We start from the raw sequence: 23,870 nt of genomic DNA, 5'->3' as shown, positions 1-23,870 counted from the left end.
ATGTTGTAACTGTGCATAGTGATTAGGTCCAGGCATGAAAAAGGCACCAGGTTACTCACTGCAGTTGAAATGAGGAGCTTTTAGACATGACTACAAATTGAATTTTAGTGATCTTGCTGACTAAAATGGGGTTTGAGCTGCATACTCGTGGTTAGATTCACAAGTTTAGGTTTTTTGGACTTAGGCACTTAATGTTAGAAATGACAGTACTAAGATGACAAGCCTTTTCAGATAATTAGTCTTTAATTTCTCTTTTTAAATATAATACAAAAAAATGTTAAATATAAAAGAAGCCCTGTTTCCTTTGTGTGCAGAGGTCGTATCATTAGGATAATAACTGGCAGCAACTAGAGCAAAAAAGATACACTTTTAGGAAGCATTAGGATTTTTTTCCCTCTCAGAAAACATTAACAAGGAGATGAACAGCAAAGTGTTACCCGCTAGTATGGAACTGGTCAGTCTGGAAAGCAGGGAGACCCGCACAAGCCCAGCTGAGTCCAGGACTGGCCGCAGAGCAAGCTGCTACTCTGACTGTGTTCCTGGGTGACAGTAGCTGCTACCCATCTGTTTTCCAGTAAATGGACAGTGTTATTGCTCAGACTGATGCCATTAGAGACAGGTTTTTAGACGGTAACGCCGTACTGGTGTCATTGTTGCATACCTAGTCTTTTGGCGCTTAGTTCATTGAACAATAATAATGATGAAGGAAATTATTTTAATGTATTTCACAATTGCTTTCTTTTTCTCTCTCTCTGTAATTCAGGAGAAAAGACACTGGGATGTTGTCATACAAAGAGCACCTACCAGTGAGTCAGGTAGTGGTTGGAGATGTTGACCGGCCTGGGTCTGAAGCCAAGATATCTGTGGGTCCAGTGCGTTGTCAAGGAGATCGTAAGTTTGCTGATTTTCTTCCACTTACTCCTAGATAGAAAGCAAATTGGAAATTGGTAACTTTGTAGACCCCCATGCAAATTTAGAGAACTGACTGTTTACTCAGAGACTTTTTTCTGTGAAAGCATGATGTGATTTGAATTTTGTCTATGAAATTGCACAGATAATGGCTCATCTTTGCATTTAAAATATCGATATTTGTCTTTATTTTATGGTAAATGTGGCAACTTTGATTATTCAACTAAGTTTATGTAGATATAAGCAGTAATAAGGATTACATAAGAACATCTCTCAACATCTGTGCTTCTGTTGAGTGCTCTTGTTGGTGTCGTTATCATTACTATGCATATCACTGTAAACTATGTTTATAGGATATAAATAGTAGCATGATGGCAAAACTTACCGCTGTAAACTCTGTTTACAGGTGTATAAAGTTTGACAAGATTGTTATCAAGTGTTAACCATATCAGGTCTAGACGTTTCCCTGTAAAACGTTGAGTTTTTTGTAGTAGTCTCTGATTTCCAGGCAAAGTACTGATAGGAGGTGTACGTCCTCCAGTTTGATCCAGGGGATAGAGTAAATCAGTATAATGGATAAGTTTCCACTTCACACACACAAAAAAGCTGGGATGCAGTGGGGAGGATTGTATTCTTCCTTCAATGTATTTTATATTTCAGAAGGTGAAATCCACCGCGGAAGGCAGAGCAACCTTTAAATCACACTTCAGAAACTTAAACTCTAAGCAGTTGGCACATGCATTATGCTTGTCCTCTGTATTAGAAGGCCATTTTGTTACAACTGGTGCAGTAAGGAAAGGTTGCCTGATTTAATTTACAATAACTAATATTTGCATGGTCTATAAGGAATACAAAATCCATCCTCAGATGCTGGTAAAGTGTACTGTGAATCAGCCTGTGAGATTGCAATGATGTAGAAATATTGAATGGGTGGACATAGTACATGCAGGCTGAACAACCTGGTTCTAACCAGTGTCTAACATGGCACAACAAGGATGAGTATGTTTGTCCTTCCTCCTCTGTCCTTTTACAGCTACATGCTTTCCATCTGCATGTTTTTAAGTACTTTACAAAGGAGGTAAGTATCATTATCCCTGCCATAAGCTAAAGTAATTAATCCCAACTGAGAGGAAATCGCATACTCAGAGTCATCCATCAGGCAGGACAAGTACAAAAGAGATATCCGGGTCCCAGTCTGGTGCTTCAAAACCCTAGGCCATGGCTCAGTGATACAACTGAATGTGCTTAGCCTCTTTTTCTGTTTGTGTCTTTCTGAGTTGTGCAAATAATCCTTCCAGCTTTTGTTAATGAATCTGATGCCTAACGAGCAGAAACAAATATCATGGGATGGTTGCAAAATTTCGCATCACCTATTTGGTGCTTGTTATTTATGGTGTTTGGCTGATCATAGGTCAGTTTGTGTTTGTTTGTTTCTCAGCTATGTTTGACGAACATTTTCGTAATAGGCTCTTAAAATTGATGACTAAGAAATAACGATAGCATCTTTCTTGCACCTGTATTCCTCATAATCTGAATCCTAGTGCTCCTAGAAATATCAGTCTCTAAAGTGTAGCCATTTCTAAATATTAGTATAAATGAAACCTCATTTGAGCAGATAGTAGCCTTTATTAGAGTGTGACTGAGTGACACAGCCATTTGGGAAACTGAACGGGTGTATTCCTAACATCCTGATTAACTGAATTTTCTATTTGAACTTTGCAGGTATGATTTGTAGTTTTAAAAAAACTTTGCCTATGAATAAGTTTGTATTTACTTCCATGACAATATATTATTATCAAAAAGCTGGTATAAATTTTCTCACAGGAGATAATATAAACCCTAGTCCTTTGCAGTTGGTGAAAGCTCTTGTGTTATATTCCCAGTGAATTTACTAAGCATTCTCCTTCATATTCTTTCTTGACCAAATACAGCAACTGCTGTACCCCAGACCAGTACTGTCTCACCATGGATTAAAGCTTGTGGAAAACGAGGTTTCTGTCCTGGGGAAAATTCCAAAGTTTCAAAATATACTTTTATTCTAAAGGGAAGGAAGATCCAAAGTGCTGAATTTGTGGAAAGGGATTTCAAAAAACAGTTATTCCATTTTTGGTGTATTACATGCATCAAAACCAACATTATTAATACTAAAAATGTTCACTCTCATCAGAGCACACAATTCCATTGCATGTGTTCTGTATGTAGTTATCATTGTATAATTTTTGAAGGTGGTCACTGAAATTCAGTTAGAGGTATGAAGACTGACAAAGAAATACAGATTTTTGGTCTGGTTGGAAGGAATGTGGAAAAGGTAAGGGTTCCTAACTAGTCAAATATGAATTTACCTATTTAGAAGGATTTTTCATTGTGATTGTAGAGCCTGCCAGTACTGTGAAAACTTATCTTATATTGCCCTGAGTTGTCCATGGCATGTGATGGATCAACCCATAAGTCCAGTGATATTTTGCAGCACATAAAAGGCCATATTCTCACATCAAAATTACAGTGTAAATTGCCACACACTTCATAGCTATCTCTGTGTAACATCTAGAGACACTGACATGTCACCTAGGCCCGGTCACAGCAGTACCTGAGAACTGTAACAGTACAGCAGAGCTGCTGTCCTTTGCAGTCCATAAGAACAGACAGCTGAAGGATTGCTATTTGAGGGCAAGGAGGTTTAAAGAAAGCAGATATGGGTTATCTCATGCGGTTCCCTTCCCCCCATACCCATCAAATTCTTAAATAATCAGTTAATCAGTTGGGGTCACAACAATTAACCATTCCTACACTATTGACTGACCAAAGTAAATCTGAAAATCATTTATCTTAGTGCTATTTGTTCAACACAAACCAAGGAACATTAGGAATGTAGTACACTTATTGCAGAATTGTAATTGTTCTGCTATTGCAAAAATCACTAGATTCTTCTTTCAGAAATATAGATTTTATTTTGGTCCCACAAATGACACTTTCATTTTTCTATTCTCCTGATTTATTATCTGATTAAGTCTGCTCTGGGCAAGCTTGGATGTGGTTATTGTAGGAAATAAAATCAGAAAATTTGGCCATGCATGATTATCCATCTTTGTGTTCCAGAAGTATTTTTCATATTTAACTGCATCTCACAAAACACTATTTGCATCCTGAAAAGTAGTCAGCAAAAAGGACCTTTGTTACCCCTCTAAAGATCTGCTTAAGCTGCTGTGTTCTACCAGAATGATGAAGATTCATCTGGTCATTGTGGCAAAAATCCCATGAATCTTGCCTGGGGCCTGTCTTGTACCTTGGATAAAATATCCAAATGTCTCTTTTCCATTTGTTATTTTAGCATTGAGGAATGCCTTCTAAATATTTCATTATTTTTCTAATTGGTGACCTACCAAGAGAGCAGACTTGTCCAATTTTATGGAGAAGAGGTACATAACTAGGATATGGATTCAGTGGGGGTTTTGGCGTTGTATTGCATTCACAGATCAAGCAAAGATTTTGAGCAAATGTCAAGTCTACCCAGACTTAAAGTAAAGCTGTCCTTCCTGGCCACTGCTGTATGAACGCTGTACTTACAGAATGGCAACAGCAGTTTATCATCAGATTCTCAAGATCCTCTAAGCTGAACTAGAATTAAAAATGGAAACATGGAAAACACGTATCTATGTAACTTTGACATTCACCAGTCCTGAGACTCTATAGTAATATTGGATAAGGAAACCACTCTTTTTTTTCTCAAGTGAATGTATTCTGTGCAGTATCTAGAAAAAAGGGCCAACATAAACCCACTAATTAATCAGCTTTACTCTTCAAGTATCTTTGAGACACTGATTAAAATCCCTTTACAGACCTATTACAGTTGTACTAATACTAATGCAGTAGCACCTAGACTCCTCAGCCCCACTGCATTTGGCCATGTCCAACCAGTAATAGAAAGACTTGTCCATATTTTTATGTTATTCCACTGTAATGCAAAGGAGTACCTCGAGCCTTCTCCCTTTGGAGAAAGACACAAGTATATTGGGGATTTTTTTTCTGTCTAAACTCAGACTGAGGTGGTCAATCAAGGCTGTGAAAATGGATCTGGTAATTTCTTCTGAAACCAAACTGAAGAGCTTAGCTTACTATGTTGGTGCTATTGCTACAGAGATTTCATCAATAATCATATTGAATCAAAATTACTTTTGTGACTTTTGGCACCTTTTCAAGACTGTCTTCTCATTCCCCTTAGGAAAATACTGGTGTTCTCAAAGCTCCTATATTTGTAACCTGCTAAGAGTATCCTTTTCCCAAGGACTTTCAACAATTTTGATTTGAGTCTGCTCTTTATAAACCCAGAGGGGAACAGATTGACTATTCTGCTCTAGATTTGCCTTTCTCCTTGAGTCTATTTTCCTTTTGTCCCATTTCTGCTATAGCAAAGACAGAATTTAAGGGGGAGATTTTTTTACACAGATCAGATTTATGTTTTTTCCATCTCTTCCAGTGTACAGTTTATACCCTCCCAGTAAGACTTTAGACTCAGATTTCTGAGCTATGAATCTTTTTTTGTGTTTTACTTCTATTATCTTTAATCCTCAAAATGTGGAGGAGGAAGCAGCTGCGTTGACTGTGGTTCTCTCTGAGCTAAGCTTTCATGAAGACCGGTATCACCACTGTTCGTGTAGGATATGCAGTGACAGACAAAATTGACAAATGACAGAAATTCAGGAACAAATCAAAACTCACTTCTTACATCAGTGCACTGATTTTTTTTTTTTTTTTGTGCATGTGTGCAGGTGACTCTGCATGTGTATTCTCAGGGGAAATATACCTTGAGTTCTTTTATTCAGTGATTTTGACTGTGGCTCATCATTACTCTTTTCATGACTTGGTGCTTTGTTTCTTTCACTTCTAGATATCACTTTTGGCTTTACTCTCATACTTCCTTTTAGAATGTTCCAGTAGAGTTGGCTTATTTAGTCAGTGATGTGGACATGGGCATTTTTTGTGACTCTGGTTTGTATTAAAAGCAGTCTATGGATATTTAAAACAGACAGTCACTGCCAGGGTCAATTCTTACAGGCTGGTATCCTTGATAAGGTGTGTTTTTGTATTCCTGAAGTACTTCTATGCATCATGTCTACAGGTTGGTGACTCAGAACTGTTACTTGCCATGAAAAATAAATTCACTGTTTCATATGAAAGACAAGTGGTCTGTGCGGTGGGTGGGGAACTGGCTGATGCTGTACCCAGAGGGTGGTGGGAAACAGCTCCTTTTCAAACTGGCAACCTGTCACAAGTGGGGTCCCCCAGGGATCGATCTTGGGCCCAACGCTGTGTAATGTCTTCACAAGTGATCTGGATGATGGGAGCAAGTGTACCCTGATGAAGTTTGCTGATGATACCAAACTGAGTGGGGAAATAGACACTTCAGAAACAAGAGCCATCCTGCAGGAAGACCTGGACAGGTTGGAGGAGTGGGTTAACAAGAACCTTATGACATTCAACAAGGACAAATGTAAAGTCTGGCACCTGGGAAAACATAATCCAGGAGTGCAGCACAGGCTGCGATCTAGCTGGCTGGAGAGCAGCTCTGCGGAAAGGGACCTGGGGGTCCTGGGGGACAGTGAGCTCAATATGAGTGAACAGTGTGCTGCTGTGGCAAAGAAAGGCCACAGGATGCTGGGCTGCATCAACAAGGGCATCACCAGCAGAGATAAAGAAGTCATTGTCCCACTCTACTCAGCACTTGTCAGGCCACACCTGGAATACTGTGTTCAGTTTTAATCCCTGCTCTACAAAAAAAGTGTGAACAGGCTGGAGAGGGTCCAGAGGAGGGCCACAAAGGTGATCAAGGGGCTGGGAAGCCTGCCATGTGATGAGAGGCTGAGAGAACTGCGTTTATTCAGCCTTGAGAAGAGAAGGCTCAAGGGGGACCTTATTGCCATGGTCCAGTATTTAAAGGGTGGCTTCAAAGAAGGTGGAGAATTCCTTTTTACAAGGAATCACATGGAAAAGATGAGAGTAATGGGTACAAGTTACTGCTGGGGAGATTCCAATTGGACACAAGAGGAAAATATTTCACAATGGGAGCAATCAGCCATTGGAATAATCTCCCCAGGGAAGCGGCTTCCCAACATTGGACACCTTTAAGATTTGGATGGACCAGGTACTGGGCCATCTTGCCTAGACTATGCTTTTGCCAAGAAAGGTTGGACCAGATGATCCTTGAGGTCCTTTCCAACCTGGTATTCTGTGATTCTATGACACGCATGCATTACATTCCAAATTGAGGACACTTTCAACATCTTGAACTTGTTTTTCAATAGTACCACCTGAGTTTGAGAAAAAAAAAAACTGCCTTACAGTGCAGTTTTTAGTTACATATTAAACCTATAACAACATCAGTTCTCTAGTAGGACACTCAATGTGTTAACTCAGAACAGCAGCGATGTTATTCTTACATGTATAGGTAAGTTAAGCTGGAGAGTATCACAGCAAAAAAAACAATTTGAATTGGTAAAAGATCCAATTGGAATTTCAGTAGAATCAATTACTCTTGCTGTATCTTAGACAAGATTCCAGTAATATAGTGACTTGTCTCACAGGTTACTGGAAGTCAAAACATTTATCAAATGAAAATTAACATCAAAAAAACATTAAGCCTGAGTGCTTGTAGCTGGCCTCTTAAATGTATAATTAAATGTGGAAAATGCAAAAATTTGTTTTTTGAAACTTCTGAAGCAATAATTCCACTGGAAGCTTGTTTGATGGGATTTAGGCAATTCCCATTTGAGGTGTTAATTACTTCTCTGCTACTCAGGTTAGAAAACTAATCACAATCTCTAGATTTTTCTATGTTTCCCTATTTTTTGCTTGTATTGCTAGTGATATCTATATAAATTTATTTTTTAATGGATCTCTTATGAATTTCCAATCATGATAAATTCAGTAGGGTAAATACAGCTCAAAATTTGATCCACCTAAGAGTTTAACTTTTTCCACTAGTAAGTGTAGCTGCCTTCAGTAAACATAAAAATTTGTCTGCTGAATTTCCACAGCTCTTACCCCAGCATGTCTTTATGTGTTGCACTGGATTGTACATCATGCAATTCAAGTGGAATACAGATTCATCCAAAGAACATCAGGACATTGTGCCCACTGTTTATCACAGTCATTCCGATGCCACCAGCAAAGCAGGAGAAAGAAAAGTTTCATTTCAATAAAAACAGCCTGATAACCAAAAAGTATTATTTCAGACTCAGTTGAATTTTTCAGTGGATTTTGTTGAAGGTGATAAAATAACAGTGTCCACTTAGGATTTGGGTAGGGATCACCCAGTTCAGTTAATCAAATTGCTTTGATTATTCTTCATATGCAGTTGTTTTCCTCAGAGAGAAAAAATGACGCACTAGGTCATCTTTCTAAAACTTTCTAGGCAAACAAATCTGCTCTTTTACAGTTGTTTAATACCTGATTCGTATAACGTCATTTCACATGGTTAAGTCTCTTTCTCTTCACCTTTAACCCTATTTCATACTGCATAATTTGCTTTTATTCTTAACTTGAACTAGAATTTATTTTAGTATTTGTGTGGAAATGTTTTCTCCAGTGAGAGGTGCTGGAATGTCCTCCTACAGTGCCTTTATGTTTCTAAGAGAATTCTTCCTTTTGTCACCTCCCAGAAATCTCAGACTGTGGCTGGTTGTCTCATACAAGTATAGGCCATTTCTGGCCATGTGAATAAAACTTTGCCTGTCCTGAAAACAGGAGCTGGAAAACTTCCATTGTTCACATAAATTTAGGGCATTTCTTTCTCACACTGAAATATGCAAAGAGATTTAAAGGTGAACATAGGGTAGAGTATGTCCTCTCATGGCTTCTCTTAACATGTTCTTATTCTTCCTAAGCAGAAAGTGCTCCAGGTGCTGGCTTTTTGGCTGGTAGTTTGGTCATCCTTTTCATTTATGACCAATTCTCAGAAGCACTATAATTACACTCAAAAGTGGTTCTCTGATGTCATAAAACAAAAACCTTTGAGTTTAATTTCTAACTTACGGCTCTGTAAGTTTTCCACAAGATAAGTTCTACCTTAGATGATCCATGGCAGACAGTACCAAAATGAGAAGACCTAATGTCTCTGGAATTGCAAATCACCTTGGAATTGTCTTGAGGTTTTGGGGGTGGCAGGCAGTGTGGACAGCATTTGAACATGTATGACTGAAATGATTTCCACAAAATATTTTCTTTCTCTGTGATAATACTTAATCTGAGCTACTCGTTCTAGACGCTTTTCTCTTACTCCTTTGCATTTGTACAACAGGACACATTTTGGCATAGAAAATTGGGAGGAAATAGTCTCTAAAGCACTGTAAGGCTCATTGAGAACTCTTTCTACACGGTACCCTGAATGTAAGGTTTCTTTTATATAATCTTAAAAGCCCAACAAGGAATTGGTAAGATTAATGATTTCCGTGTTCATGCACTCATTATAAGCTGTCAACATTTCTACTGTAAAACACCTTTCTCTGAGGTTTATAACATAGCCATAAAATTCTCTTTCATTTCAAACTTTGCATACAAGTGTATTAATGAAATAAATACTTGTAAAGTGACCCACTTTTAACATCATATTGACTCATAGGTCGTATATGAATATTCTCTAATGCAGGGATTCTCAACCTTTCCTTCACCACGGGACCCCTTTAAATACCTTTTGTGGCCGTGGACCACCAAGACCTAACTCAAGATATAAAGCACTAGACTGCATCAAATATTTATTCCAATTATCTCATGAAGGGTCTTCAAATTTGGAGAGAAGGAGAAATAAATTAATCTGTAAATGCACACACTCCTATTATAATATCTTTATTGCAGTGTTTCCATGTGAATTTAAAATAATAGCATCAACACTCTTCTTGCTCAAATGTCCCATTTTATGGTATTTTAATATGCTAATTCTGAATTTGATGCCAATTTTTACATTAAAATTTGATGAAAAGTTTTTATAATTCTTCTCACCCCCCCCTTGTTTGTGTTCAGTCACCATATATTTTTGTGTACGAGTCCAGGGCCACCACTTAGAGGAACAGACTTCAGTTCCGTCGTGGCCCTGAAGAGGGCCGTTGGGATAAGAAAATGTCTTTAAGAGAAAAACCACCTAGTTAAAGTAGGTCCCACCAACCGTACTAGCTCTGAAAATACTAGTGCGTCAGGGCAGGCGGGGTGGGGGGAGGTTTGAGTATGAGAGGAGCATTGAGGGGAGGGGACTGTGGGAAAAGGAGGCGCAGTGCTTGCTGCGGGCCAGAGCAAATGTTTCTGGGCTGGATGTTCCCCACCCCTGCTTTGAGCCTTCACAGACCCCCTGTGACGATATCATGTCCCCCCAGGAGTCCATAGACTACAGGTTGAGAACCACTGCTCTAATGTATCCCACTCACTGTCAGGTTTTGTTCTGTCTCCTTTCTGAAAGCAAACCCTACCCATGAGTGCCACTCATATCACAGAGCAGGAGGAAGTACAGATCACATAAAATGTAGCCATCATCCTAGAAAGACATGTCTTTTTATGTCTGACTGAAGCAGCAGGATGCCTGCAAATAGTGCAAGAGAATAAAGGAAACAAAGTGAAATTTATAATTTTGGCGTAGTGGGAAAACCAGTGCCCCATACAGGTTGTCCCATACACAAGTCAGTAATCCAAGGTAAAAAAAAGAAAAAGAAAACCTTTCTAAGGGAGTGGTCTTGTTAGAAGATACAGAAGAGAGATCCTTTTAACAGCAAGCATTGACGCTTGATGTAGTTTGACGCCATCTTTTTAATCCTTTCAAGCTTTGCCAAGATCTGATAGAGTCTGAGTGGATGGTTCAGAAGAGTGAGACTTACGACACTTTTGCCTGTACCTGGTGGTCTATGAAAGTATTATCAATTACACTGTCATTTAATGTGTATTTTCAGTATGAATACAATTTACATTGCTGGAGACTTTTCCTTAAGGACAAGAAAGCAGTATGCTCTGAGTATCTCTTCTGAGGGGAAATACATTTAATCTTTGTCATCTTTACTGTATACTTTCCTGCCAGTTCCTTTTTCTGTGCACTCTTTACTGTCTTTTAAAATCAAAGTCATATCTGTTTTACACATGCGTTGAATTAATGTACAAGGAATAACACAGTTCCACAGTTTACATCTCCACACTTCCCAGATTCATCATGAAATGTAAACCAGACAGTGGTAGAGACATTTTAGCTGGTTTAAGATAGGAATGGACCTGCCTACTATTAATTAATTCTCACATGCATTCAATTCTCCCTAAATGTGTCTGTTGGTATAAACTACAGAAGGCAATTCATTCGAACTGCAAAGCACTAATAAATTTTACTCTCTTTATGTATTTGCTGAAGTAATGAAAACATATGGCAATCAATGCCCATGATCAATTCTCCAACTGATCATAAAAGAAAAAAATTGTGAAACCCCATAGGGGAGTTATGAGCTTTATGTTTCAGAGATATAGAATTCAAATGCAATTAAGAGCTAATTTTATTCAAATTCCCCTCATCATTATGATTATATTACAGGTTAATTTTATCTTCTTTAATACAAAAAAGAAGTATCTGAAGCATTTCATGTAAAGTATTGTCTCTAAATTCCTAGGGAATTTAAGCGAAGAGTCATTAGTCTGATAGATGACATACAGTAGCTGTTCCTATTAAACTCAAATCCTGTTAAAGTTATGCTTTAATTATAATTTCAAACATTTTACTATCTATGTGACTGTAATGCATATTGGTACCTTATCACTTACCTATAGCAAAGTAAGAAAAGCAATTGTGCAGGGTACAAAATCTAAGAATGAAAAGATTAACCTATTCCTACAGTGTCTACAGAAGTGATGAGAAGGAGATGTCAGTAAAGCAATAAGAAACTAGGAGAACCTGAGACTAAACTGGGGAATGAGAAGTTGCTGGAATCCTGTCAATTACGTGCACAGATTTACAGTCACCTTTAAATTTCACCCCATAAAGCTGAATAATCTCAGAAATTAGGTATAAAATGGAGGAAGTTATCTATATTCATTTTTTAGGTGGAACTCTTTCTCACTTTAATACTTTTGGCCTGTGTATTCCTGCAGCACTGACTGACATTTAAAGAGCAGAAAGAACAGAAAAAGGCAAAAAATGATTGAAAGTGAGGTAGAGGGAGGTCAGTCTTGTTCATCGCTATTTGTAAGTTATGCAAATTCAGTCTCATTTAGACATAGATAAGTGAATGGCAGCAGGATGGAGGATATCCAGTTATAAAGGAGCTCGTCTAACCTTGCAGCACCCAACACCTAACACAAAGTAACTCAGTAGCACTAAGAAATGCCCAACCACCAAGGTGGAGAAACTAATAAAGAAGAATCTGGGGACCCTCGATGCTTATTAAGCTTGCACCATTGATCTCTGTACTAGGCAACCAAGTTAAATCTAATTATGTCAATACAAGATTTTAAAATAGCTGAACTTTTTCCATCCAATGGTTGAATAAAAAGGAAGATCAGGTATGTATTCCACAGCCACAGCTGCACTTCATAATGATTTCCCATCCCTCAGACTCCCCATCCTTTAATTGTTGGGCTGAATTCTGACAGCTTCTATTCAAAACACTCCTGTCAAGTCCTATTACATGTATGTATACACAATATTTGTTGTGTATATCACATCCCACTCAGTGCTTACCAGGATTTTCTAAAGAATATATCCTGATCCTTCTTTCAAAGAAGAAGCAGGTCATTTTAGATTTTTAAGTATATCTATGATGTGGTCCCCAAAGAAACAGCTTTAGTACTTCTTAAAACAGGGTTGCAAAGTTGTGCAATCTGAGCAAGTTGTTAGAATTCTGAACTAGGGAAAGGGAATATAACAATAGCTTGAGAGATGTAGAATAGATACAATATGAAGAATTAACCTCCTAATCTATTTTTTAGTGTTTTTTTCTGACCTTTGTCTTCTATGGAAAAACTTGCAAAAGTGGGGGAAAAAGGGCTAGAATAAGAGAAATATGAAGGATTGTCTACTCACTCCCTTTTAGATTGATTATGACATGAAGAACTTCCACTATTAAATTTCTAGGTTTGAATATGCTGGGTTTCAAATGAGTTGCAACCTGTGAAGTGCTATAAATTCGATATCTATAGAGCAGGTTTCAGAGGAATTCCCCTTCATTCTTCCTCTTTTCTGTGCTAAATACTTATCTTTTGTGAGGTGCCTACTTGGTTATTTAAGACAAATAGGCAAATAAAGAAGAAATTTGGAAATGCTGATAATTTTAGTCAAGGTTTTAACTTTGAATCAGCTCAGATAGAATTAAAAGGAGATGAGTAGAAAATCCTTTACTTTATAATTTTTTTTTTTTTTTTTTTTTTTGCTCATTAAAGCAATTCAAGGCAGTCCTATCCATTTACTGTTAGGAGCTTACAGTAATCTGTACTTCGAAAGTCTTAGCTAAGCTTGCAGAATCATGAAGCTTTCAGCTTTACAATATTAAGCAGCAAATTCTAACATTTTTATATGCCTGTATTTCAACTCTCATTTGTGAAGAACCATCTGCATATCTGATTTGGTCTGATTGAGAAGAGCAATACTTTTCATAAGAACAGCTTTCAAGGAAGCAGTTATGGAAAGAGAGGCAATAGTGAATTATGGTTTCAAAATCTTCCTTTCAGTCTTTTCTTTCACTAATCAATTTCCAACATACACACTGTATCTGTATTTTATTATTTACCCTTGGTTTTATGAAGTCCTGTGGATGGAAAACTTGCCTTATCACTGCAAATAGTTCTGCTTTTGAAAACAGAGAAACTAAATCACTGTAAATCAATTATTAGCCACAGAACACAGTTCATGTATCTGTGTCCCGTTCACTTGACTATCATTTATTTTAGATTTGCTATGATAAGTTTAAATTTAAAACAATTTATTGTTATGAACTGTTATTGTATCTTCATATTTCAGATGCAGGCAGAAGTAAACTTGATCCATAGTTGGAAGGATCTCCTCCAGGAAAGTTAAAATGCTTCCAAAACCATGGTAGAGAAGGGATTTTCCCAAAAAATACTTCGATTTCCCATCCCAAAAGGAGAGAAAATGGTCAAAAAAACTTGCCATACCAACAATGAAAAACATAAGTTATCTGAAACTGAACACATTGGTTATCAAGCCCAATTCCCACTGATGGAAGTACATCATTGTGACTTTGACTTTCAACATTTTACAAAGAGCTATTTCATCACTGTTTAATTATATTTAATAAATAAATAGGGTTTGAACTAAAAGACTTTTTTAAATGTCTAAATCAGAGTAAAATTTACAAAACAATCAGCTCAGCGTAGATACATTTCATGAACAGTTTCAACAAACTCTTGGTTTCTTTCAAAACTTCATAACAATGACAAGGTTTTGTTAGAAAATATGTAACTAAAGGAAATATTTGCTTCATGGGAGGGACACTCCTTCCTTCCTTTCTTTAAACACAAAGTTACTCCCTGTGTCGAGGTAGAGACTTGTGAACTTTCACTTTTGTAAACTAAAAATAAGCATTCTTCCAGTAGCTTCAGTCCTGCTTAAATTATAACGTGATTAACTGATATTCTACTCATCTGTATTCTGAAGTTCATCTCTGTTTATCACCATGCAGAGACAGCTCTCTCCTGTTCTCTGTGCACACGCTGTATTTCAGGGGGCTAATCTGATTGTTCTCTCTAATATCATAAGGTAACTTTGGGATCCCATAAGGACAGTCAGTTATCAAATAAAAAAATTCTCATACAGTGCATTGCAGCTATCCTCAGAAAATCTGTAGTAGTCTAAGATACAACCAAATAAAATTATGATGCTTAAAGCAATAGGCAGGATTTGAGAAAAATGGAAACCAGTATCTGAAGGTGTCAATTCAAGAGATAGGTGTGTCATTGTTAGCAACTTCTTAAAAACTTCCCATGACAACAAGAAGCAGTGCTTCATTCAGGTTTTGCTTTAATCCATTAACTGTTTGAACCTGTAAATAATAAAAATATGTAAACTTTCATTATTGTAGCTCTTTCTTTTTAGCCCTTAGTTGATAGAATTCTTCTGCATTGTACTAAAAATATTTTCCAAAGGATGTGGGGGGGAAACTACCAGTTGTTCGAAGAGGACATATAGAAGCCAGCAATATCAAACACAACAATAAAGCAATATTTCAAAAGCAGAGAATATGCCAACTTCCAGTCAGAAAATCTGTTGGACGATGACACAGGGAAAAAAAAGCAACATTTTATTCTGTTGTTGCAAATTGCTTTATATCTTTCTCACTATCCAGAGCAGGACATTAATTTATTAAAGATTAGAAAATTTAAGATGTTTTGCAAGTGCTTCTGAGCTCAGCTGGAAGAATAGGGTTTAGAATTGTAAGTTAATTTAGCTTGACGGGGACCTATGGAGGTCATTCAGTCCAATCTCCTGCTCAAAGCAGGACGAACTTCAAACCCAAATCAATCAAGTTGTTTAGGGCCTTTTCTATTCATTTTATGAAAATTTCTGAGGATGTAGTTTCTGCCGTCTCTCTGGGCAACCTGTTCCAGTGCTTAACCACTCTAATTGTGAAAATATTTTCCTTATATCCAAAGGGAATTTTCTGTGTTGCAGTTTGTGACTGTTGTCTCTTGATCTTTTGCTTTGCATCTCTGAGAAGAGCCTGGATTTATCTTATCCAGAACTACCCATCAGGCAGTGAAGGCAGCAATTATCTCCCCTCTGAGCATTTCTAAGAATAAGCAAACCCAGTTCCCTCAGACTCTATTCATACATCACATGCTTCAGTTTGCGAACGCTTGTTAAATATATGATCCTTTCTGAATCAGGAAAAGGGCAGAGATCACATGCCAATTGGTTGTCATGAATCAAGATCTGTAAGTCAGGCCCTTCCTTCTCCTGGGTTGTACAGGACAGTCCTGCTAACAGATAACTACTACTGATGCAGTAGCCCAAACAACACAGAAGGTGTCTTCACATATATGACAGTTCTCTCTAACTGCTGCCAACCACATAGCCAGGCAGCTGAGAGACCTCAGCATGATTCGTTTGCATCTGTCTAGCAATCACAAATCTATAGTGTTCAAAGGATGGGAATATCAACACAAAAATAACCTCAGTTCCTTCCTGATCCTCAGTAGTGTGGAAGCAACACGACGTATATTATAAACAGTAATCCAATCTCTTTTCGACCTCTTGTGGACACGCCAGCAAACCAGAGACCTAAGGATGTATATCAGGAGCTACATTGTTTATCTCCACCAATTCTCCTGGAATCACTTTGATAAACTTATCAAAATCCCACTGTGTAAGTCTTCCGTCTGCAAAAGTATATTAGTGTGTCAGTCCTCAGGTAGATAGAAAACAACTTCTAATTTGCAATCAACACAAGCTCATGTCCAATCTATATCCTTTCGATCTTGTACCTATATTAATCTTTAGCTTAACTATATCTTGCTTCCTAACCAGTACTTCCAAAATGTATTCATGAAGTGTCATCTTGTCTCCTTTCAATGTTTTATCTAAACTGACCTAGCCAAACTCTTCTAATGCATTTTTTGTAAAATGTGTTCCATTTACTAATCATCCTGACAGACTTTCCCAAGTACCAGATCCATTCTTGTATAGAAACCTGACCGTAGTCCTTCATTCCATTTAGGTTACTCAGGTGCTAAGAGATAATCATTGTGCTTCTACATGGCCAAGGTTAGAATTGACCTGAAGAGCATCTCAAGCATTTCCATTCCCTTGTAATTAGCCATGGAGCTACTGCTAGGGATCCAGGGCTCAGGCTAGCCATCTCCACTCACATGCAAAAATAAATGAGCAAAACCCCAAACCAAGAAAGACCCAAATACACTAGGAAATTGCATATGTGCTTAGTGATTTATCAGGACAAAACAAGAGAGTGCCCTGCCTCCAACAAATACTTTTTGATGTTGAAAGAAAACCTAACATGTAAGGCTATAAGCCTCAGTTCTTATCAGCCTTATGCTATGCAGTACCATGCATTAAAATAAGGAAATTACTCCATGATTCGCCACACAAATTTCTTTCCTCTGTGAGCTCGATATGTAAAAAGCAAAATTATTCATAAATAACATTCAGATGTTTCCAGAGTCCACCTGCAAAATTTATTTTTCTGGGCTCTGCTGACTGTATTAAATATGCATGGTGGAAAGAATGATTAGACTAGACCTTTCCCTTGAGATCTTTAGAGAAATGGCGGTTTATGCTGTAGATTTATCTCTCCACCTTATTCCTCATCTCCTCTTTCCTAGTTGTACTCACTCTCTTGAAGAGACTTTGGCAAGTAAACATCATCACTTACCACAGAAAGCAAGCCTGGGGCCCTCCACATCTCTTCCCTTTTATTTACACATGAAGAGTCAGTAGTTCATAGTGACTGAGCTATGATCAAGGAGCTTCCTGAAATTAAATTCATTAGTAAAACAAGAAACATTCCAGACGTGCACAGCACAGCTTGAAGTACTCAGCTGAGGAACTAATTAAAGACAGATAGCTGAGTGGGTAATGAATAAACACACATTGTGGGTAGAAATAGCTAGGACAAATACACATACTCCCTGTTATATTTGACGGGAAATTAAATTATCACATATACTGAAATAAATTGAACAGTAAGAGCTCTCCTGCAGCTTTTAGGCAGAGACCATCCTTGGGGGAGAGTCAGCAGGCAGTGGGATCAGCAAGTGGAGCCCCTGCAATGGTGCCTTCTGCAGGTCTCCAGCCTTCGTGTTGCCACTGCGAGGGTCTGTGCTGCACGCAGCTCTCACATTGCAAGGGGGCCAAAGCCTTCCGAGCCCACCCTGCACCCTGCATTCTCTGAATGTGAGCATAGACCTGTTTGACCCTGTGAACAAGAGGCTTTTAATAGTTTTCTTTATGCATCCCCTTCCCTTACCCATTGCTCTCTGTGCCTCCTCCCAAGTGATATTTCTGTGGGCAGAGTCACCAGTGTAGTACTTCTAATATCACATAGCAGTGCCAGAGAGTACCCAGTTAGGGTAACCAAATAGGTAATAGGAAATATCTGCCCATTAACATCAAGTAGCACTGCAGACCTTTAGCTTCTCAGTTTGAAGAGCATCAGATTGTTTTGCAAGGAGCAGATGCAAATAGCAGGGCTGCCTGTAGCTTTAAAAAATTTAATGGTATCTTTTTCTGTCAGATTTGTAGACTACGGTATGCTGCACACCAGCCATTTCCAGAGGCTGCTTTTTGCACAGCAGTCTGTAAATGAACAGAGAAAACACTTTTCATGACATGAAGGCAGCCAAAAGAGATATGAGCTTTGAAAACATAGATAGAGAGGAGCTCCTAGGGGAACTCAAATAGCCATTACTAGATGAAAAACACCATTAAGCTCAAGTTAAGTTTACTAATACTTATCGCCAAACTGAAAGTTGAATTTTGATTTTTTTTGACAGTTTCAAAAATCTCAAACCCCAGGAGCCCGATGGAATTTATAAGTATGCTTTAGAGAGGACCCAAGTGGTTGAAAATAAGTTGAGGAAGACTTAGTTCACGAAGGGTTATCAGTTGTAACCCTCCCTGCACCCGGAGTCATAAGACTGCCTCTGATATGGAGCATGAAGGCTTCCCAGTGCAAATATATTCCCGGTCATACTAGTGCTGAACCCTTAGACATAATTTTACAACCTATCCTAAAGGAGGCATTGTGGTTTGTTGCTCTGCCCCTGTAGCTGGTCCAGACATAAGAGAGAATCATGGTTCCTCTGTAAAAGATGTGACTCTACCCATTTGCAAGAAACATTTTATTTTGTTATATATGTTCATGGTAAGCAATACCAGAGCCAAGGCACCCTGCACCCCTGTCTGCTTCTTTCTCTCTGCCTGCAGCCCATTCGACTCCCCCCTTGTACTGACACCACCACTTCCCAACCTGACCCCAGCCATGCAGAGAAGCAGAGGGGTTAATGCCTGCTCACTCACACTCTGCACACCAGGGAAATCCTTCTGATAATCCAATCCAGCAAGTTGTGCATTACTTCACAAATAATTTACTTCATTGGAATTATTAATGGCATAGGATGCTATTCAGTATGATAGTAATTAATAATAATAATAATAAAATGACCATTGGTGGTACAGATTACTAAACATTTCTATGACATCCAGCCATGTATCAGAACATGGGAGTGGTTTCTATAGGAAATACAGCTTACATACTCTTGATTTTCATGGATGAGGTCAGGGAGCAGGAGAGTCAGTTATAAAGTTTAGCCTACCTAAGTCTGTATTTCTGTACTCACAGGTATTTAAACTTTTACTTTTCCTCGGAGTGTTAAGGCCCCTGTGAAAGTTGTAAGGGACAGAGAGGCAGAGGGATCCAGTCAGTAGGAGTTCAGAGAGCTGTTTGCACTACTAACCATCTTCATAGCTTGCAGATATCACTGAAACCCCTGTAGCTACTGTCCTTGACATTTCTGGGAGCCTTCTGCAAACTTCACAGTCTCCATGGCTGCAGCCAGATAAAAATAAAAAATATCCTGTTATTCTGTTCAGTACTTGGATCTATTCCATTTTTTTGCCCAAGATAGTTATTCCAGATTATCTAGGATCCTGAGTAGGCATAGGTTAAACTGAGCTGAAGTGGCATTTGGGAGACATCTTAGGTTGTGTTTGGTTTTGTAAAATGGAGGAAGTCCATTACATTGCCAGAAAGGGCAATATAAATAACTTTAAAATTGAGCATGTGTGGTTTTCCTTGCTTGTGTTTTCTGGGTGATTTTGTTTAATTTTTAATAATATTTAAGAATAATATTATTTAGTTATATTTATTCATAATACAAATAACGACATATGAATACTATTATATATAATAATTTATATGTATATTTAATAATATTTACTAATTTTGTACAGCATATGGAAACAAAGCCCTGTTGTTTCTCTGCTGCCTACAGATAAGCACTATCTTACTCCTTGTACCTCTGCATTTGTGAAAGATAGGCATACGTAGCCACAGTATTCAACATTAAGCTGATCTGGATAGCAGTAAACAGAAGTGATTTCAGACTCCCTTAGACAGATTAAGTTTACCAGGTGTAAATCTAGAATTGATATTGTTGCCTTTCCAATAGCATAGCTATTAGGTATGTATTGGTTGAGGTATTTTTGTGGTTTTAACCTTGTGGTTATACTACTCCCTGCACCTGCATCTACAATTTATAGAAAAGATATGCTCCAGCAAAGCTAGTTCTTGCAAACAATATTTGGGATTTACATGCAGCTTTTTCCCTCTTTTCAAAATCAGTTAAATGCATTTTGACTTACTCATATTTATATTATTTTAACTCTTCTTCAGTTCCAGTAACAATTTAAAGAAATCTTTTGTCACAAAGATACTTGGTTCAAATCAAATGGACACAGTAGCAACAAGATCTACTGCCAGGTGTAACAGCTGATGAATTAGTAATTACTGGAATACTGCTTTGCAGTTTTTTAAGTACTTAAAATATTATACATCTGGGAAACAATGTAACTGTCATTAAAAGGTCAACATTTATTTACAGTTGACTATGCCAGATTTTTGCATTTGCAACACTACAGGACTAATGCACTTATCTCAGGCTCTGTTGCATTCCTGTTATCAGGGACCACTGTGAAAATACTCACCTTTCAAAACACTGACATCCCTATACCTTTGAAATAGAGAAGGCAGGAAGAAAGACACTTTACAAGCATAACACAGAAGAATACTAGATTATACAGGAAGGATATGTTCTTTTAAAATCTATCATACATAATTTACAGTATTTCTGTCTTCACTGATTTTCACTTTTTCACCCTTTTTACCCCTTAGGCTTCTTGGAGTTGTTTTTCTTTTCCTTTTTAATTTTCTATTTTCTATATTCTGAATTAATTTTCCGATCTCCTTCACCCAGAGCATACGAGCACATCCAGAAGGGCACCTCAGAGGCACAAATGACTCATACATCTTTGCAGAAGCAGCATAGCTATAGCAGAGTTCTTAAATGCTGATGCTCTTAACTCTAACAGTAGGTTTTTTTCCTCAATATTGGTCGATTTTACAGAAAAGTAAAGCAGTAGTAACTGAACGGTCCCTGACTTCTGGGGAGAAAAAAAGGATACTAATACACATCTGGAGGAGAGTGAGGGCAGAAACACCTTCATGAGGTTCAAAAGCATAGTTCATATTGTTGAGCCAGAGCTTATCCTGTTTTAACCCATAAGTTGAGGAGTCACCTTCAGGACACTCATGTTTTCAGCAAAAGAGACAACGCCTAGCCATACCACTTCCTCACCAAACCAACTTTCATCAGGCATCAGAGACAAACTGTCTGGAGATGGGTCTATTAGCCCTGCTGTGCACAGAACTTTTGGAATCAAAATCCCTTTCTTTGGTTGCTGGTGCTCAATAACATATTTTAAATACAAATTTATACTAAAGCTTGTTGGAATTCAAATTTGGAGTGGAAATGAAAATCACTCAGTGTGATGCTGCTGTTTTGCTTTTGTCTGGGATGGGTGAATACATGAAAAAAATACATTGGCATGCTTTCAGGTTTTATTTTAATGTAGAAAAATTTAAATGTTAAAAAAATATTATTTCTACTGTGAAAGTGTTTCCAGGGTAGTATGTTAACTTAATCATACATTGTGCAAAGTGTAGATTAATAAGTATTTTTATTTTTCCACACACAAAAGCTCCCTGAAACATATCAGATTCTCAAGTTCAATATGAATTGTAAGATATGAATGTAAAGTATGTTCACAATAATGCAGTCCATGAGATTTCAAGGCTGTTAGCTATATAATAGCTGCAGTTTTGTATTTTTAAGCTATAGTTTTGATCCCAAAGTACTCTGAAGCTATTTTTTAAATACAAACAAGCTTATTTGCTGTTGACTTACAGTGCTGTACGATACAGAGTTCAACAGCATACGGAGAACTTAAAGCCAGCTGAGTATATCGTGAAATTACTAGAGAAATTTAGGAAGATAGATTGTAATTGCCCAAAATGTATTTTTACTACAGATGAACACTACTCTTTATGAAAGTATCTTTTAATTTTCAGTCACCCTTAGCATAGGTAACTGCAAAAATATTTCCTCACACAATAATAAGTAGGCGTGGGAACTCCTTGCTACAGGACACTACAGACACTAGGATTTTACATGATTTACAAAGGGACTGACAAATTCAAGGAGGAAAACCATACCCAGGATATTATATATACTGACACTTCTGGATCACAAAGTGTTTAAGGTACAGGTCTCTGAGTGTTCAGAAAATATTCATGGGAAGTATTACTATCTTGCCCTGGTGTTGTACCTTTCCCTAGGCATCCACCATTGTCCTGAGCAGAAGAAAGATGCAAAGCTGGATGGACCTTTAGTGTGACATGATGCAGCTATTCTTATCTTCTTAACTTTTACATCTTAATTCTTACAGGAGAGGTCATCCCAGATTGAGTACCTCAGAGGTAATGATATTGGAACCAGTACAGCAGAGCATTTAATAGCCATTTTTAACATTAAGCAAATGCTTAAATACCATAATCTAAAATACAGTGTCGTTATTTAGTGAAGTAATAGTATTAATATTATTCTAATTATTTTTGGTAAAGTACCACTACCATATAAATAATAAAAATAGATTCCTTGTCCTGTGTGCCCATAACTTTTCTTTGGCTCCTTTAGTGATATTCCCGATAGAAAAGTAGAATCTCTGCAAAGGAGGAGTATCTTTATATTTAGCTCCAAAGGAAATTATATATTCAGTTCATATTAGTCTGTGATATGAGCTAGCTCTTGATGCTCACTGTTACTTTAATTTGGAAGAAGAAAACAAATCAATCTCTCTGTTTTAGTTTCCTTTGACCTATCAAAAATAGTGCAATAGCTTTAAATGAGCAATTTAATTAGTAATCTCACTATGAATATTTGATCCAAATTAAGCACCAGGCTACCTTTCTCTGCTGTTCCCACTGACAATGCTATTTTTCTTTTTCAATTCAATTGCAGTGACAGACAACTGCATTACTCCTAAACAAGAAAAAGCACACTTTTTATTAATGTAGTTTAAAAGATTTATATTTTTAAACACCGTAAGACAATATGCCATATATGTAAAGCTGATCTGATGATGCATAACAACATTTAACTATTCACTTTCAATGACTAGAAATGAAAATTCAAGGAAATCAGTGTATTTAAAATATATATCGCTTATGTTTAACTCACATGTAAGGAGCTGGCATAACTGAAGAGGGAGTTTTGTTCGTATGCAGCCAACAATGCTCTGATGTTCCTACTGTGTAAGTGGGGAGTTCAAGGATTTTGTCTTCTTCTAGGGGTGAGGCAAGGGTCATTACTAAATGGCCGGCGAAATCAGTTGTTTCAGTCTGCTAATGACTAGAAACACCATGATCCTAGAATTTTGTTTCCTGATTCTAAGAATAATAATTGGAATTCATTTTCATGAATTACCAGTGTTGCCTAACAATTTCTGAAAACTTCATGAACATTAGCATCCCTTGGGAGAGTGCAGCAATGCTTTCTCAGCTCATTGTATCCTAAGCAAAACAAGTAAGAGTCAAATTATGATGCCTTAGTCAGTTATGAATAGGTTGCACAAAAGCTTATAGATGTAGGATGTAGCTTCCTCATTGCCTCCTCACTGCAACTGTGGTGTGAAACAAAGGCCAGATCTAGGAAGAGGTGCTGTATCTATCTTCCACTGAAGATAATGTATGTACATAAGTGTAGGTTTCCACATTCAGTGGGTCACATTGATTCTTTTTGCAACAGCATATAGTATCAGGATATGACCAGACTGAGTCTGCAATTGAAAGAGAGTCTGTTGCCTTGGCTCCCGTGGTATTCTGAAGAAGAAGTTTGTATGTTCAGGACCACCATTTCAAAGG

At 37.6% G+C, this 23,870-nt stretch overlaps 1 protein-coding gene across 1 annotated transcript in view; it reads left to right on the top strand.

The window, feature by feature from the left end:
• Positions 1–23,870, top strand: part of CNTNAP2 (contactin associated protein 2) — a 1,208,164-nt gene that overhangs the window by 1,005,641 nt on the left and 178,653 nt on the right. The window contains exon 15 of the mRNA XM_074842898.1: positions 764–891. Coding sequence (XP_074698999.1) covers positions 764–891 — 128 coding nt within the window. The remainder of the gene's footprint in view (positions 1–763; positions 892–23,870) is intronic.

Source organism: Strix aluco, chromosome 1 (assembly GCF_031877795.1).
Source record: "Strix aluco isolate bStrAlu1 chromosome 1, bStrAlu1.hap1, whole genome shotgun sequence".
NCBI classification, from domain to species: Eukaryota; Metazoa; Chordata; class Aves; order Strigiformes; family Strigidae; genus Strix; species Strix aluco.
The sequence above is the reverse complement of the archived record's forward strand: the minus strand, read 5'-3'. Positions and strand labels throughout refer to the sequence as shown.